This window comes from Octopus sinensis, linkage group LG5 (genome assembly GCF_006345805.1).
Source record: "Octopus sinensis linkage group LG5, ASM634580v1, whole genome shotgun sequence".
Classification (NCBI taxonomy): Eukaryota; Metazoa; Mollusca; class Cephalopoda; order Octopoda; family Octopodidae; genus Octopus; species Octopus sinensis.
Genome location: NC_043001.1, coordinates 102,998,558 through 103,018,483, shown reverse-complemented (window position 1 = coordinate 103,018,483; position 19,926 = coordinate 102,998,558). Strand labels below are relative to the sequence as shown.

At 39.2% G+C, this 19,926-nt stretch overlaps 1 protein-coding gene across 1 annotated transcript in view; it reads left to right on the top strand.

Annotated features, from left to right (window-relative positions):
- Window positions 1-4,194: 4,194 nt before the first annotated feature.
- Window positions 4,195-19,926, top strand: part of LOC115212233 (serine/threonine-protein kinase greatwall-like) — a 788,337-nt gene continuing 772,605 nt past the window's right edge. The window contains exons 1-3 of the mRNA XM_036502979.1: window positions 4,195-4,314; window positions 10,799-10,906; window positions 11,962-12,017. Coding sequence (XP_036358872.1) covers window positions 10,805-10,906; window positions 11,962-12,017 — 158 coding nt within the window. The 5' untranslated portion in view covers window positions 4,195-4,314; window positions 10,799-10,804. The remainder of the gene's footprint in view (window positions 4,315-10,798; window positions 10,907-11,961; window positions 12,018-19,926) is intronic.

The following is a 19,926-nucleotide window of genomic DNA, read 5'->3' as shown; positions in this document are numbered from 1 at the left end:
TCAAACTTTTGGGGACTCAGTAAAATAAAATATTGAGCTCAATGTAATCAACTAATCTCCTCCATATGAAATTACTGGCTTTGTGCCAAAAATTTGAAACAATTATTATTATTATTATTATTATTATTATTATTATTATTATTATTATCATCAAGGCGGTGAGCTGGCAGAACCATTAGCATGTAAGGCAAAATGCTTAGCAGTACTTTGCCTGTCACTATGTTCTGAGTTCAAATTCTGCTGAGGTCGATTTTGCCTGTCAGCATTTCAGGGTCAATTAAATAAGTACCAGGCACACACTGGGGTCGATGTAATTGACTTAACCCCCCCCCCCCCAAGCTGCACTTGTGGCAAAGATTTGAAATCATCATCATTTTTCTTATTAAGGTGGCAAGCTGGCGGAATTGTTAGCGTGCTGGAGGAAATGCTTTGCACTATTTTGCCTGCCACTATGTTCTGAGTTCAAATTCCGCTGAGATTGACTTCAACTTTCATCTTTTCAGGATCGATAGAATAAGTACCAGTTGAAGACTGGGATCGATGTAATTGACTCATCCCCTCCCCCAAAAGTGCTGCCCTTGTGGCAAAATTTGAAACCATTATTATTATTATTATTATTATTATTATTATTATTATTATTATTATTATTATTATTATTATATTATTATTATTATTGAGTGAGAGAGCAGTGCATGTCATCAAAGTGACACTGGGGTAAAATATACGAAGCCCATTATACCCATCATGACTACCCGTCTGATAAGGGTACACCAGGCACATGCATCACAACCATATGTGCACGGCATTTTGATCTCATATCAAGATAAACAGCACATGACCTTGCAGGCGGGGCCTAGTTAGAATTTTCTTCTGATCGAGTAACCCATCCTCCTCAAAAGGTCTGAATAAGGGTTGTTTAAGGATGTTGAATGAAACACCCATGTTTCCAGAAGTGAATTATTCAAACCCCAAAGAATCCCTCTCAACACATGGCTATGATGCTCCCCTACTACTTCTGCTTGTGAACAGAGATGCACATATCGTCAGCCACTAAGGGACATGCTCAACTGATTAAGGTCTAACAACTGACAAGCAAATTTGTGGTATTGAGCAGAATATTTGCTGTAGCCCATCTTTTATACCAAGATGAAACAATGTACAATCAGTTAAGATCAGAAGCCATGAGAGCCACTGTCTGGTATTGCATCAGAGCATTATTATTATTATTATTATTATTATTATTATTATTATTATTACTATTACTATTATTATTATATATATTTTTTTCTTCTTTCTTCAAATTTCTTCTGTTTCTTGCCAAGTGTTTTCCGTACACCTAGGGCAGAGAATCTCATTGTATGCATTCCTAGATTACACACACAAATTCACAGGTAAAATATGTATTTAAAAAATTAATAAATAAATAAATTCATGAATGGATGTTGTTTTCACAGCAATACTGCTCGTCTCAGTACATGAGTCATTCCAGTTAACATGATTTTTTGCACTTCCTGTAGGGATGGTAAGCCTGGTATTATTTTCAAATAGGTTTCAGTACCTTTTTTTTATCATTCCTAGAGATCCTACAATCACTGGTACTGTAGTCGCTTTGAGATGCCACATTTTTGTCAGTTTCTATTAGCAAGTCTTCATATTTATTGATCTTGTCAAATTCTTTCACCGCTATATTGTGATCGCAAGGAATACTCATGTCAATTAATAAACACACCTTTTTTGTCTGATCTTTTATAATAATAATAATAATAATAATAATAATTAATTCTTTTTAAATAATAATAATAATTATTATTATTATTGTTATTATTAATTATTAATTATTATTATTATTATTTTTTTTTTCCTCTTTCAAATTTGCTTCCATTTCTTGCCGAGTAACTTCCCGACTCCTAGCAAAGAAACTCATAGTATACATTGGTAGGCCATTAAACTAAACTCAATGGTTCGTTCATTAAAAAAATTTTTTTTAAGTTAAATTAAAATACATGGGTAGTAATAGTTCTCACATCGACAATGCTCTTCTCAATACGTGTGATGTACCAGTTAAGACAATCTTTTGCACTTCTTGCAGGGATGGTAAGCCAGGGATCATTCTCATATAATTTTCGGTTCCCTTCTTGATCATTCCTAGTGCTCCTACGATAACTGGTATTGTAACCGCCTTGAGATGCCACATTTTCTCAATTTCAATGAGTAGGTCTTTATATTTTCTGAGCTTGTCAAACTCTTTCGCCGAGATATTATGATCACAGGGGATGCTCATGTCGATCAATAAGCAAACTTTATTGTTTTGGTCTTTCACAACAATATCTGGTTTATTGGCTTTGATGGTTCGGTCTGTATGTACTGGAAAGTCCCACAGAATCGTTACATTTTCTCCTTCAGTTACAGCTTCAGGGTGGTGATTATACCACTTGTCGGCAGTTTTGATATTGTAATGCCAACTTATTAGCCAGTGTAGATATTGGCCAACTCTGTCATGTCTTAATTTATACTCCACTGGTGCTAAGACTTTACATCCAGAGATTAGGTGGTCCACTGTTTCAATCATGTCGTTGCAGAATCGGCATTTTGGGTCTGCTCCATTTTTCATCACATTGGCCTGGTAGTTCCGGGTTAATAGGCTTTGATCTTGAGCAGCCAAGATGAAACCTTCGCTCTCTGCTTTTAGCCCTGAGCTCCGTAGCCACTGATGGGTTTGCTTCTGGTCAACTTTAGCTTGTTTGCTGCGGGCCACATATTTGCCGTGCAGAGGTTTCTCCTCCCACCTATCAGCCAATTGCTCATGCACTTTTTTCGTTGCCATTATTTTCACCTTCTTTGCAACAATAGTTGCCGTACTTCCCTCAGGTTGTTCAGTTTGGGTATTATTTTCACCTTCTTTGCAACAATAGTTGCTGTACTTCCTTCGGGTTGTTCAGTTTGGTTATTATTATTATTATTATTATTATTATTATTATACGTCAAATGTAAATAATGTAAATACATGGCATTGGTGACCAAATCAGAGCAATGACAATGAGTTTCAGTTTCTGAAGGGCTGCTTAAATGGGGCCCTAATGATGCCCCTCTTTTTACAGCATTTACCTCGCTCTTATATTTATTGATCAGCATCAGTGCTTAGCACATTTGCAGAAATAAGTTTCATTACACAAGGGTAGAGGGCCAAAGTGTACCAATAGAGGAGCTGAAGGCCTCAAAGGTGCCCTCCGCAGGAGCTAGTCTGAATACTGCCCAAAGGGCGGCTTCAAGGCTAGTTGTAGAAAATAACAGCATGGCTTAGTGGTTAGGGTGTTGGACTCATGATCGTAAGATTGCGGTTTTGATTCCTGGACTGGGTGATGCGTTGTGTGTCATTTCAAAGTACTCCAGTCCACTCAGCTGGCAAAAACGAGTAACCCTGCGATGGATCCGCGTCCCGTCCAGGTGGGGGAATATATACGCCACTAGAACTGGGAAACCCGGCCCTTATTAGCCTTGCATGACTCGAGAAGGAAACATTTATTTTTAAAAAAATGTTTTTTTTCAACAGCACGTTCAAGTGGAAAAGTCCAGAATTCATACATACAAACTAAAGTGTAATTATCACGAAGTTTAGTAAAACACTTGCCGTCATTATTATATATGATAATAAGTCTATCTATCTGTCTGTCTGGTTGTCTGTCTATCTCTCTCTCTCTCTCTGTCTGTTTGTCTGTCCATCTATCTATCTGTCTGTCTGTCTATCTCTCCCTCTCTCTCTCTCTATGTCTGTCTGTCTGTCCATCTATCTATCTATCTATCTATCTATCTATCTATCTATCTATCTATCTGTCTGTCTGTCTGTTTGTCTGTCTGTCTGTCTATCTATCTCTCTCTCTATCTACCTGTCTGTCTATCAATTTTTCTCTCTCTCTCTCCATCTGTCTGTTTGTCTGTCTATCTATCCCTCTCTCTCTCTATCTGTCTGTTTGTCTGTCCATCTATCTATCTATCTGTCTGACTGTCTGTTTGTCTCTCTCTATCTGTCTGTCCATCTATCTATCTATCTATCTGTCTGTCTGTCTGTCTGTCTGTCTATCTATCTATCTATCTATCTATCTGTTTAACACACGCATCTTTCCCTCAATCTTCCTCTCCTACCTCTCTCTCTCGTTATATGCATATGTCACATGATCAACCGTAGCCCATACGTAATTAATGGCGGCAAGCGCGAAAATCAAAATACGGTGAAATTACACTGAAATCATTGTGAATTTATGTGAGTTGTTACCGTTTTGTCTACAGTTCTATGTTTACAACAAGCTGTATAAATAGGTAGGACATTATTTTAATGAAATTTTTGTTGTGTTATGCCCGTGTGGTGAAGTTCAACCGTATTATAATTGTTATTGTTTGTGACGTCTGCTTTATTCAATTTTACGATTTTGGTTCAACTTCGGCAGAAGTTGACAACTTTTCCTCATTTCTTCGGCAGAAAACAATGAATACCAGTCAAACATTGAAATATATTCACCAAATTAAGCCCTCTGTCGACCAATATTTGTGATATCTTATTATTTCTGTGTTTACATATCTAGTTTTAACATACAGGACATCGTTTCTTGCGAACATTCTAATCGAATGATTTTTCACTCGTGTGTAATTTACTTAGTATTTGTTAATTAATTAATTATAGTGTTAAATATTTCTGTGAGGACTTAACATCAATCCGTTGAGTTAATTCCATACTGAGAGAAAGGAAAACAATAATGGAACTTCGAGTGAAACCAGGAAGAGACTGGCTTAACATATCGCTTGACCTCTTAGAAATAATCTAACCTTCTTCGAATTACATCTTGTTGAAAGGACACATTCACTGTCTCAATATATATTTGTGTGTGTGTGTCTCGGAAGTATCAGATACATTTAAAAAAAGTGTTTATTTTAATATATGGGGGGGGGGGTTAGGGTTAGGGTTTCTGTTAGGGTTAGGGTATGTGGCGATGCTTCGGTATATGTACACACGTGACTTTGTTTACATTTCTGAAGGTAACAGAAACCCTTTTCTCCCACCCCTAACACAAACCCTAATCCCCCATATATAAAAAAAACAACACTTTTTTGAAATGTATCTGGTACTTCCGGAAGTACGCCGGTACTTGTACCGTAACATCGCCAGTGTACACACACAGACACTAGTAATGAGGTATTTTCTTCATAGTCGCCTGAATTGCTAGAAATAGCAGTCTATTCTCCATCGAATTACATGTTACTGTCTTAAAAATGCAGGCCCAAAAAATATGGACCTAGAAACAGTACCTCTGAAAATATAATTTGATGGTCTCGTCTGGAAGGCACTCACTCAGTGCAGACCTGGGCTAAATAACAACTATCTGAATTTTGCAGTTCTAAGGATGAACTATTTGTTAAAATGTGGGTTGTGGGGGAATAAGTAAGATAGTAATGGGATAAGTTATTGATGGGGCATAGACAGTAAGTAGAAAGGACAAAGAAGGGAGTACAGCTCTGCTCAAGGGTCTGTGAGTAGATTTGGTTGATAGAAACTAAAAGAACTTGTTATATATATATATATTATATATATATATATATATATTATATATATATATATAAAACTGAGAATGTCTGTCTGTGTTTCCCAAAAACTTGAGAACTACACAACCAATTTCATTCAAATTTTTACACATGCCTTACTTAGGGTCCATGTAGTTTCATGGGCAAAACAAAATGTTCAACTTCTTGCCTAGAGCGAGCCCATAGCAATATCATATCTTCTACACTATTTCAGTATTACGTGTTAAAAGTGAAACAAAAACATTTCTCTATTTCATGTTATATGCTTTCACTTTAACAATAAAAATAATAATAACAATTGAATTATATGTAGTAAGTAATAATTAAAATCAAACTAAAGTATAATATAATCGTAACATAACAAAAGTAAAAATAGCAATTGGTATAAAATTGCATCAATGACTTGAACTTGAATAAGTGGTTTCACATGAATGGGAATAAATTGAAAATAAAATTAGCATGCAGAAATGGAATAGTCCAGATGGACTATTATACATAAAGGACTATAGCTTCAACTGCGTACTGTTGTTATTATTTCTGTTTAACTATTTTTATCACGTTTGTTGGTTCCTCATAAGGGAAACGTTGTTGTGTTGCATTTGATAAATAATTGTAAACTGTAACCCTCCCCCTTTGGGAGAAGGAGCTTTGGTTATTGTTTAAAAATTGAATTGTATCCCTGTTTGGGGAAATTGACAATAATTTCACCGTTTACACGGAAGCATTTTTGTTAGAATGCCTTCGACAGAAGAAAGTCCAAAAATGAATTTCGCTGCAGCCGTCGGCGGGCGCGAACTCATTAAAATTAAAATGTAAGAAATACAAACCTATTTCGGATTGATTACCGACAAAGACGGTGAATTTAGGATAACACCAACAAACGAAATAAAAAATTAAATTAGAGAAAAGACTATTGTCTATAAAGTATACAATGTAGAGAAAAAAAAAAGATTTGAACACCTGGAGGAAAGCACCATTGAAAAGTGTCTTGGTGCAACTATGAAAGATAGTCGCAGTAGATTCACCACAATAGAAGCAAGGTTCGAGTCAACGGAGCGTGCAAGGGAGTAGTCGACTCGAACTTGCAAAGTGGAAATATTTTATTTTCACCTTTATATCTGGGACGTAGGACGTCCCGGATAAAAATTTTAAATGTTCTCTCAGAAGTAGAGGTAGGCTGGATTGTAGCCACACAGAGGGAGAAAAAGATACAATTGATCGAAATTGCAAGAGACAGGCCTACAATTCCAATCTGTTATATATTTTGAGTATTGTTATCACTAGCGATATCAAGATATAATTTTGTATTTAGATGTATATATATAGATGTACATGTAATATGTACACATATATATACACATATATACATGCACTAGTACTATGACCCAGCAACGACGGGTCATAATGCTAGTATATATATATATATATATACACACATACACACCTCTAATATAAGGATAAAATTTTATCAAAAAATTTTATCAATGGCCAGTATATGAAAAATACATTTTAAGGGATAATTATAAATAAGGGCAAATTTTTTTCTTTTTGCCCTTATTCATAATTATATATATATATATATATATATATATATATATATATATATATACTAGCTGAAGGTGACCCGCTCTACGCGCGGGTAAGAGTGTGGTTGTTACTTTCTGTTGCTTCCTTTCAGCACGTAAAAAGCACCATCCGAACGTGGCGGATTGCAGCGCCGCCTTGACTGGCTTCTGTGCTGGTGGCACGTAAAAAGCACCAACTGATCGTGGCCGCTGCCAGCCCCCCTGGCACCTGTGCAGGCGGCACGAAAAAAGCACCCACTACGCTCACAGAGTGGTTGGCGTTAGGAAGGGCATCCACCTGTCGAAACACTGCCAGATCAGACTGGAGCCTGGTGCAGCCTCCTGGCTTCCCAGACCCCTGTCAAACTGTCCAACCCGTGCTAGCACGGAAAACGGACGTTAAACGATGATGATGATGATTCTCCCTCTTTGTTTCTTTCTCCTTTCTCTCTCACTTTCCCACTCTCTTACTCTTCCTTTCTCTCGGACTCTCCCTCGCTTTCTCTTACTCTCTATCTTTATGTATCTCTCTCCCATTTATAAACAACAAAAGATCTTGAGTAAGGTGAGAAATAAAATATTTAGAAAGATCAATCATAAATATCAGGCAGTTACAAAGGAAAGGTCTGCTTCAAGAGAGACAGCAAAACACTAACATTTAAAAGGGACAGACGAACTTGCGAGCTGAATAAAAATAATAAAATATTGGAAACCAAAGTTTGAAGGGATAGAATTTGAGGATAGTAGAGTCACCATGGCTGGCATTTCTTCACGACGGACAGCAACGTATTGACAGTTCAATGGCTGGCGTAAAATTTTGAACTTGATGTAAAAGAAAATCCCTAAAAACCAAGTTTTGACTTAATTCTTTCTCACGACAGTAGACTCACGATGGCAAGCATTCAAAACTTCTTCATCATGGACGGCAACACATTGATGATTAAAAGGCTGGAGCAAATTTTTTAGCTTGATGTAACAGAGAATTGCTTAACAGCCGCTCCTTTAAATTTTAATCCCCTTCCAGCCCCATTTATACCCCTTTTCACCTTTTGGTTAATATAACCCGATTTCATTTGGGTCTACTGGGGCCACATTTTATAAGATGAGGACTCAACCAAGTTTCCCAAGTTCTGATCATAGAACACTCAACCAAGTTTCCCGATTTCTGGTCATAGACCATAGAACAGTCAAGCAAGTTTCCCGAGTTCTGGTCATAGACCATAGAACACTCAACCAAGTTTCCCGAGTTCTGGTCATAGACCATAGAACACTAAACCAAGTTTCCCGAGTTCTGGTCATTTGCAGAATGAATAGAGACGGCGGAGGTGGCAGACGTCGTTGCAATGTAAACATGATTTGTTATAAGAGAAAGCTTGTCCAGATTGTGTGTTGGTGGTGTTGGTGGTGGCGATGATAATTATCATTAGGAAAAAGAGTGAATGAGTGAGGAAGACATACATAAGTTGTGGCGATGATAATTGTAGACCCCTTTTCACATTTTGATGAAGAGAACCCGATTTCATTCGGGTGTACTGGGGCCACATATAGGTGTGTGTGTGTGTGTGTGTGTGTGTGTGTGTGTGTGTGTGTGTGTGTGTGTGCACGCTGTAGAAATTAAATTAGAGATAAAACCACTAATAGGGAAATGAAACAGTAAAAAACCAAAAACAAAAACATAAAAATAAAAATATAATATTAGATATATGTATATGTGTGTGTGTGTGTGTGTTGACAGGTAGACAATAGAATGCGATGGCGATGGGGATGGCGATGTAATATTTGTTACTGTCCATGAACGCTGATAGATACATGAGTAAAATGTATAGGAAGGTAAGAGATAGAGTGAGTGAAAATGTTCTTGGAAGAGAGTAAATAGCGACAAAGTGATTTGAGGAAGACTTTACATTAAATAACGGTAGTTGCATTGTCAAGTGAAGAGGAGTGACAGAGTACTGGAGGAAATAGGGTGAGGTAGGAAGATGGCCCCTAGAAACCACACCTTTTAAGATAGGGATTTCTAAGGTAGCCCACGCGCATCGTCACCTCATTCTACATGTCCGTGTAAATTTTGGAGCGAATCGGACGGGATGTAGTGGCATTGAAAGCGAACCAAGCGGTAAAAACGCATTTCAGTTTTATATATAGAGATATATATATATAATATATATATATATATATATATAATATATATATATAATATATAATACACATACACACACACACACAAAGACCCTCCATGGTGAAGAATGTACACCCCCCCCCCAAGCATAGACTAGTTTTTAGTGACTTTAGACTTGAGGACAGAAAGATGCTAAAAAGCAGACCGATCTAGAAAGGAAACACTTGGAAGCTTAAGAACCCTTCCCATGGTCAGAGATTTAGGGATGTCCTTACCTAGAATTTTGATGATAGGGAGGAGGAGCTACAGTTCTGTGACATAGATGCAGCTGGGAATTCCTGCGAGACAGCTTGCTGAGTGCCACAGACCAAATCTGTGGCTGGTGCAAAGCCCCTTCCAGACCTAGGATAACCTGGTGGTGGAACAATACTGTAGACAGGACAAAGAAACAGGCCTGAAATGCCTGGAAGAGTAGGAGCAGCAGGAGAATGTATCATGTAGCCAAAAGAGAAACTTGGAGACAGGTATATATAGCCAATGGAGTAGCAGAAAAGAAGTTTGCCAATGTTCAGTGACATGAGGACCAAAGAACTGAAGTATTTCGGATTGCAAGACAGTGTATGAGAGAAATGTGTCAACATGGATGATGGTGCCCTTGTGTTTAATGATTCTGCAAAGAAAGAGGTTTGGAGATGCCGTTTTAAAAGACTGCTGAATGTGGAGAATAAATGGGAGGAGGAGAGTTTGCCAAAGGTTGATCCACTCGAGGGACCAGCTACCTGAATCAAAAGTACCCTGGCAGATAAAGCAATTAAGGATATGAAGACAGGGAAAGCACCTGGTCTATCAGGAATCATCACTGAGATGCTTAAAATATCGGGCAGTGTGGGTTATGGTCTTGTTACCCACATCATAAATCAGGTAGTTCATAAAGAAGTCATACCCAATGACTGGTGTAGCAGCACCATAGTCAAGTGCGACAAAGGTAAAGGTGATAGAAATAACTACAGAGGTGTCAAATTATTGGATCAGGGGATGAAAGTTACAGAGAAGGTCATAGCCCAACTAATTAGGGAGAGAGTTAACCTAAGTGAGATGCAATTTGGTTGTGTGACAGCAGAAGCACCACTGATGCTATATTTCTGGTAAGGCAACTGCAGGAGAAATATCTAGCCAAAGATAAACCTTTGTACTTGGGGAAAGCCTTTGGCAGGGTCCCTCGATCCCTTGTCTGATGGTCAGTGTGGAAACTGGGGATAGATGAGTGGTTGGTAAAAGCTGTACAAGCTCTGTACAGGGATGCTGTCAGTAAGATGAGGGTTGGCAACGAGTGTAGTGGAGGGAGAATTCCGAGTAGAAATGCTAATGGATATGAAAAATAGAAGCATTTTTGTGTGGAGTTTGTAATGCATCTAGCATCTGTTTACTTTGTTTATAGCGTTTTATAATATGATATGATATAATGCTAAAACATAATATAATGCTAAAAACAAAACTTTCATACATATATGTATAATCTGTGTGTTTTTTTTTTAATTGCTAGGTAATTATGTCTGAGAGTGTAAGTGGCTCTGATAGTTCCACTGGAAAAGATAATTCCAGTGCATTTGAAGGTGATGATGAAGAAGTAAAGGACACTTCTGTGAAGAAGGTATGCTCAACTTATTTGGTTATTGATTTTATTTTATTTTTGCTTAATTTAAGGTTAGTAATCCTAAATGCATCATAATGTTTTCCTGACGTGTTCATTTTATATGTTGTAACAGAAGGTAATTTTTTTCTTAGATTAAAGTATCACATGATCACATGATTTACCATACTATTGGATGTTGTTATACATTGCTGGTCACAATGCACTTTGCATCATTTTAGCTAGGCAAACAGATCAACATCTCCACTGATTGGAAGGTGGGTCCATCCCAGTTTTATTAGTTTACAGCTGAGTAGACTGGAGCAACATAGGGATGAAGTTAAAATAATAGACAAAGAACACCACTGGAAAATAGGAAAACTAAAAGAAACAGCACATATGCTAGGACACAACAACCTCCTAAGCAGACTGAGTGCAGATATGAAGGATAGGAGAATATTAGATTTATAAACCCTAAAATTCACTCCATAATTACCCACAGGCATATGGCATAGTGGTTAAGAGCGCAGGCCACTAACCCCAAGATTCTGAGTTCGATTTCTGAATAATAACAATAATGATGATATTAATAACAACATTGAAAAATACCTTAGGAATGAGAACCCAGGTTCGAAATTTCCTCAAGACACCTGACGAAGGCTGAAAGGTATATCAGCTGAAACATTGTGTTAACAATAAACAAGATGAGGACAAATATCCGTCAAATGTAGACAATGTAAATAATGTACATAATTCCTCATCTCTTAGATACAGAATTGAATGAAATGTTTTGTTCAAGAACACTATAATCTTGTAGTGGTGTAGCAAAAGTTTGCGAGCATGAAAGTGAGATCAAACCTTCTTGACATCTGACATTGTAATGGACTGAACATATTTGTTCCAAGAGAGATCCTTGGTCAGTGAAGAAGTTGAATACTGTAGCTTTGTCCAAAGCAATGAATGGAAGGATTGGCTGTCTATAACTATTAATTGACAAAAGCTTTATCTTGCCAGTATTAACTCTTATAAAAAAATATGTACTCTTTATCCATTGTAAATTTTCTCTATTATTTCAGATTCCACAAATTGAAGATTTTTCATTCATTAAACCAATAAGCCGTGGAGCATTTGGGTAAGTGGAGAAAACAAAGATTCTTAATTAAATATGTAGCTAATCTGTTGTGTGTGTTCGGAGTGTTTAGGTTTGAAAGTACATCTTTCAGTTTATTAATCTTAGGATAACTAATGTTAATGTGTAGTGAGCAACAACAATTCATGAGTGTCTGTGTGGTAAGAAGCCTGCTTTCCAACCTCATAGTTCCAGGTTCAGTCCTACTGCATGGCACCTTGGGCAAGTGTTTTCCACTACAGCCTCGGGCCAACCAAAGCCCTGTGAGTGGATTTGGTAGACGGAAGCTAAAAGAAGCCCATCATATATATATATATATCATCATCATCATCATCGTTTAGCATCCGTTTTCCATGCTAGCATGGGTTGGACGGTTCTACTGGGGTCTGTGAAGCCAAAAGGCTTCATCAGGCCCAGTCAAATCTGGCAGTGTTTCTACGGCTGGATGCCCTTCCTAACGCCAACCACTCCGAGAGTGTAGTGGGTGCTTTTTACGTGTCACCCGCACAGGTGCCAGACAGAGCTGGCAAACGGCCACGAACGGATTGTGCTTTTTATGTGCCACCGGCACGAGGGCCAGGCAAGGCTGGCAACGGACATGAAACGGGGCGGTGCTGGCAACGGTCGCGAAACGGAAGGTTATCTTACATGCCACCGGCACTGGTAACACATCTGCAATTTCCATTGATCGATTTCGATTCTGATCCTCACTTGCCTCAATGGGTCTTCACAAGTAGAGTTTCGACATGCCACCGGCACTGGTAACACATCTGCAATTTCCATTGATCGATTTCGATTCTGATCCTCACTTGCCTCAACAGGTCTTCACAAGTAGAGTTTTGTGTCCCAAGAAGGGAAGGTATGCATACGTAGGCTGGCTCCATCCCATGTAGAAGGCCACGGGTTATGGACTCACTTGTCCTGCCGGGTCTTTTCGCGCACAGCACACTTCCAGAGGACTCGGTCTCTAGTTCGAAGGTCGTGCTTCACCACCTCGTCCCAGGTTTTCCTGGGTCTGCCTCTTCCACAGGTTCCCTCAACCGCTAGGGTGTGGCACTTTTTCACACAACTATCTTCATCCATTCTCGCCACATGACCATACCAGCGCAAACGTCTCTCTTGCACACCACAACTGATGCTTCTTAGGTCCAGCTTTTCTCTCAAGGTACTTACACTCTGCCGAGTGTGAGTACCGGCATTACACATCCATCGGAGCATACTGGCTTCATTTCTTGCGAGCTTACGCATATCCTCAGCAGTCACGGCCCATGTTTCACTGCCATGTAGCATGGCTGTTCGTGTGGCCGATGCCAGCGCTGCCTAGACTGGCTTCCGTGTCGGTGGAACGTGGAAACCACCAACCGATTGTGGCCATTGCCAGCCTCCCCTGGCACCTGTACCAGTGGCATGTAAAAAGCACCTTCCATATGTGGTCGATGCCAGTACCACTTTGACTGGCTTCCGTGCCAGTGGCACGTAAAAAGCATCAACCGAGCGTGGCTGTTGCCAGCCTCCCCTGGCACCTGTGCTGGTGGCACGTAAAAAGCACCCACTACACTCACGGAGTGATTGGCGTATCACGCTGTAGAAGGGTATCACACTGTAGAAACACTGCCAGATCAGACTGGAGCCTGGTGCAGCCTCCTGACTTCCCAGACCCCGATTGAACCGTCCAACCCATGCTAGCATGGAAAACGGACGTTAAATGACGATGATGATGATATATATCTATGAAAAACAGATAACTAAGTATCCTTAATTACAATTTATCTGCACATTTCTATCAGTCTCATACAGAAGTGTTATTTGAAAATGTTCATAAATGCTCCAGCAGATACACATATAACAATATATTATAGGCATATCTAAGGTGGTGAGCTAGCAGAATTGTTAACGTGCTTAGCGGCATTTTCTCTGTCTTTATGTTCTGAGTTCAAATTCCCTCGAGGACGACTTTGCCTTTCATTCTTTCAGGGTCGATAAAATAAGTACTAGTTGAGCACACAGGGCGATGTAATCAACTTAACCCTACCCCCAAAACTGCTGGCCTTGTGCCAAAATTTGAAGCGAATATACTATAGGCACAGCTTTTGCTGAATACTGGTCTTCAACTTCAGCAAATAAACCATATATTGGAGAACAAAGTGTATATTATATTATTCTGTTATTCTTTTATCGGTTTCAGTCATTTTGATTGTGGTCATGCTGAAGCACTGCCTATTAGTCAAAGAAATCGCTCCCAGGACTTATTCTTTGTAAGCCTGGTACTTATTCTGTCAGTCTCTTTTGCTAAACCGCTAAGTTACAGGGATATAAACACACCAACATTGGTTGTCAAGTGATGGTAGGGGAACAAACATAGACACATACATATATCATCATCATCATCATTTAACGTCCATTGTCCATGCTGGCATAGGTTGGATGGTTTGACTGGGCTGGCACACTGGAAGGCTGCATCAAACCCAAGTCTGGTTTGACATGGTTTTCTACTGCCGGACAGGCTTCTTTCAGTTTCCGTCTACTAAATCCACTCACAAGGCTTTGGTCGGTCTGAGTCTATAGTAGAAGACTCTTGCCCAAGGTGTCGCACAGGGGGACTGAACCCTGAACCATGTGGTTGGAAGCAAGCTTCTTAACACGCAGCCTCGCCTGCGCCTATGATTATCTATTTTATATAACTAATTTATAAGGTGAATGATAATTCCCTGAAATATTATATTTATCTTCTTGAAACAAGTAACTGAAATATGAAAGCGACTAAAATCTCTTTTGGAGCAAAAAGATTCTTTATAATAATGAATTTTATATATTTTACACACAAGGGAGATAACTTAGTAAAAGTTCTCTCCCTTTACACATTCCATAATAACTTATTGTATACAAGTTTCATATGCAAAAGTTATTCCCCTTGATAAACTTATTATTTCCCCTAAAAACAAATGTTTTCACTCCTATTGTGCGAATATGTGGATCAATGACATCCCAGCCACTACCAGCTTGTCTTTTTAAGGGTGTGTAATCATTCCCCACTTCAAAGGAGAGTTTGCAGCTATTTTTTGCATGTCGCGTGAACGCAATTATTTTTTGACCGTTATTTAGACTCGGCCAAAGTTTCAAGGTGCATAGGTTAATGATTAGTATTTGGGCTCACAATCATAAGGTCAGTGTTCCAATTCCCGTACTTAAGTGTTGCATTCTGTCCTAAGGCACTTAACTCCAGTTCATTCAACTGAAAATGACTACCATCTGCAACTCCTAAAGGCTAACCATGCGACAAACTGATGAGACCTCACTGGCAGGAACAACAAGTAACCAGCACTAATTTTGCTATAGAAAGGTTACCTTGGTCTCATGAGTTGTCCTAGCTTGGTGCCGATGATGTTCACACACATGAAAATTGCATGAAGGTACCAGACGTGTTATAAAATGTCGTTTGTGTCGTTTTCATCACTGAGCCATTAGTAGCTCATGATGTTCGAACTTTGAGCCTCACAGAGGCAATGACTGCTGACCGAGACCTTTGGCGATGTGCTGTGCTTGAGAGGACCTGTCAAGGCAAGTGCACCCATGCTGGTGGCATGTAAAGAACATCCTTTGAACGTTGGGCCTGACGGAAGCAAAGTGACTGAGTGCCTTTCGAGTGTTGTGCCTCATGGAGGCAAAGTGGCTGAGTTCCTTTTGAGCATTGTGCTTCACAGAAGCAAATTGGCTGAGTTCCTTTCAAACATTGTGCCTCACGGAGGCAAAGTCGCTGAGTTCCTTTCGAGTGTTGAGCTTTGTGGAGGCAAAGTGGCTGAGTTCACGAGTATTGGGCCTCACAGAGGCAATGACCAAGACCTTTGGCATTTTGTCATGCTTGAGAAGAAGACCCATCAAGCCGAGCAAAATCACAGTTGTAGCAGATACTCAGTCATTTGACTGTGGCTATGCTGGAGCACCGCCTTTAGTCAAGCAAATCAACCCCAGGACTTATTCTTTGTAAGCCTAGTACTTATTCTATCATGCCTAAACTAAGTGACACCAGCATCGGTTGTCAAGCGAGGTTGTGGGGACAGACATAGACACACAAACATATACATGCACACACACACACATACATATATATATATATTTATATATATATATATGTGTGTGTGTGTGTGTATATATATATATACGACGGGCTTCTTTCAGTTTCCATCTACCAAATCCAATCACAAGGCTTTGGTTGGCCTGAGGCTATAGTAGAAGACACTTGCCCAAGGTGCCACACAATGGGAACCATGTGGTTAGTAAGCAAGATACTTACCACACAGCCACTCCTGCGCCTATGAGAACATTTTATAAACAGACTTTGAAAGTGTTGAATATGTTGGTATTTTACAGATGAAAAAGTAAATTTCAAGCACAGTATAGCTGTGAAAACAGTAAAGATGGGGTATTTACCTTTAGAAGATAGAAAAAAAGTTACCTGCAGGCAGCTATATGCATTATAGTGAAAAAAGCTGCTTATGTAACTGTATGTAACTTTTTACTAAATGAAAGCAATTATTAAAATTTATGCTATCTAGAAAGTACTTAAAAATTCCAATTTTTATTTTTTTTTGCATATTGTGGCTTTATACATCTTTTATCATTGAAGATTTCAACTACATAATTCAATTAGAAAGTTGATTTATATTCATTATGAGATTGTGTTTTTATAAATCTTACACTACAAGGTAGTGTTTTTTAATGGCCTACTCCCTTCTCTCTCTCTATCTCTTTTTTGTTTACTGCCACTATTCCTTTTAATCTTTGTCTATCCTTATATATTTTCTTAGTATGTGAACATTTTTACAATAATCTATAACAAAATTACAGAGAAATTTTTTACTTCAAGTTTCATTCTGTTACACACAAACGTGTATACCAGAGTCCTTTGAATATGAAAGCCTTGGGGTAATTTCTGTGACTATGTTGTCTACTCTGTGATTATTATTCAGTAATATATTGATTACAATACAATATACATACTGTGCTCTTTGTTTCTACATTAGATTTTTCCACTTTAATATTTACTGGTGGAAACACTAGCTAGTGTCTCTTCTAGTATAGAGGTGTACTAAGCAGGTTTGATTGAGGTATAATTGTGTGCTATCTGTTTAACATGTTTGTGTACACTTGGACATTAATATACAGCACAAAATGTCTCATGAGAAATTATTGATTTGCTATGCTTGAGAAGACTCATCTAACTAAATAAAGTTGAGGCCACAAAGGTATGTTCTTTACGTCTGTGCTCCGCTTCCTCCCTTCCTGCACAAAAATCTGTCCTCCTAACAGACCCCCCCCCCTCAACTCATCTTCCCAACACTCCCTTTCCACCACCCACTGCATTCCCCCACTCTCTTTTGTACCTACCTGCATAATATGCCCCTGTTGAATCTCTTCTAAAAGACATTCTCCCATCTCCCTCCCTCTACCTTTACCCACTCATTACACCCTCCTCCATCTGCCACTTTACATTTTGCAATCTCATGAACTCCCCCATTCACCCTCTCTAATTCCCAGTCCACTCACTCTCATATCTTCGCTGTCTTCTCTCTCCTCTCTCACCCTCCCCTATCTCAACGTCTGAGGCAGCAATATTTCCCTCTAATGCAAGACTCTTTTTTTCTGTCCCTCAATACTACTCCCCTACTCAGTTGAAGGCTCTTGTCTTGCAAGTTATTTGGTGATCTCACTGTTGATTGTGCTACGTAACAAGGACCCAGTATGCTCTTTAAAGTGGTTGGCATTGGGAAGGACATCCAGCTGCAGAAACCATGTCCAAGTAGACAGCAGGGTTTGGTGCAATCTCCTCACTTGTCACTTTCCATTGAACTGTCTAACCTATGAAATTATGCCAGTGCAGTATAACCAGCCCATTTAAGACTACCCTTCAATCATTGGGCAATAAACTGCGCTTGCAAAGACTTGTTGAGTGTGGTTGATGCCAGTACTGCCTGATTGGCTCCTGTACTGGTGGTACTTAAATCATCTGCCACACTTTCGGAGTGGTTGGCATTAAGAAGGGCATCCAGCTGTAAAACCCTTGCCAGATCAGATTAGAGCCTGTTGCAGCCTTCTGGCTTGACAGCCATTTGTCAAACCGTTCAGTCCATGCCAGCATGGAAAGCGGATGTTAAACGATGATGATGATGATGATGTATACTAGCAGAAATACATGGCATTACCCAGGTCGAAGATAATGAGATTTCATTCAAAAATTTTTCATACAACCAAATAAATGTGTGCCCGTCTTCAGCAGCAACTTCGTTATTGATGCCATCACATAAATGAATGTATGACTCAGATCTTAATTCTTTCTGGTGGGATCTTATGAATACTAATCCTTCCACCTCAACTTTTGTATACATGTCCATAGCAAATTGATGGAAGAAATTTCACATTTGTGGAGTGAGTTTAAATTGCCTTGATGAACCATAAAATGGTAGGAGTAAAAATCTATACATAAAACTGTCTTTCTGGTATTATCATTTTCATCCTTTTGAGGGATTTTAAAATGGTATTTATCTTCCCCGTTCTCATAAATTAAAGGGTATTGGAGAGCATCATAAGAGCAATGTGTTTCCTTTATTCTCTGTAATTGATTTTCTCTCCCATGAAGGATTATGTCACACCATGCTTTTCTTCAGATATTACAATAGCAACTTCATTCAGGTGTATTATAGCAGTAGGAATGCTCTCCTGATGGTCTCTTGTCAGCATTTATCACTACTTTGAGTTCTTCAGGTGTATTTGCTAGGGCATATTTGAAACTTCTGATATAGCTTTTTCTTGTATGTAACATATCTTGTAGTTGTAATATGAATTCATACTTTGTTTCTTTATTCCTTTCATATCTTGTCTGTGCTTGGGTTTTCATATCACCAATGATATACAATTGTAAATATTTTGGTTCCTCTGAAAGTGGTTGAAGTGATCCAATTCTATGGTACACTTGAAAGTGGGCATAAAACCACCTTCATCATCATCATCGTTTAACGTCTGCTTGGGTTGACTGAGGGCTGGCAAGCCAGAAGGCTGCACCAGGCTCCCATCCGATCTGGCAAAGTTTCTATAGCTGGATGCCCTTCTTAATGCCAACCACTCCGAGAGTGTAATGGGTGCTTTTTACATGCCACCGGCACGAGGGCCAGCCAGGCAGTACTGGCATTGACCATACATGAATGGTGCTTTTTAGATGCCACCAGCATGGGACCAGTCAGGCGGCATGGGCATCAGCCATGCCCGAATGGTGCTTTTTATGTGCCATCGACCACAACAATGATTTCAACTGGTCTTTGCAAGCACATTTTATTGCCCAATGATTGAAGAGTACTCTTAAATGGGTTGGTTATGTTGCACTGGCATAGGCCATGGTTACGGTCTCACTTGGTTTGCTGGGTCTTCTCAAGCACAGCATATCTCCAAAGGTCTCACTTGTCATCGCGTCAATGAGGCCCAACGTTCGAAGGTTGTGCTTCACCACCTCATCCCAGGTCTTCCTTGGTCTACGTCTTCCATAGGTTCCCTCTACTGATAGGGTTTGACACTTTTTCACACAGCTGTCCTTATCCATACACAACACATGACCATACCAGCACATCCGTCTCTCTTGCACACCACATCTGATGCTTCTTAAGTCATGGATGACAGTTGCACCAAATGATGTCATTTGGAATGCATTATTGTACTTATGTATATTTCAAAGAAAATGTCTTGATTCAGTAGTTGTATGAACCAACAGTCCCCTCACAGGTTCTTGTAGTTCAGATAATAGTTCCAACTTGATCTTTCCATTTGAACAGCACAATCCAGGTGAGTCACCTTTCCATTTTTTAGCACCACAAATCTTGTTCATCAAGGCATAGTCTTGATGTGGGTTGTAACCAAAAGCAGAAAA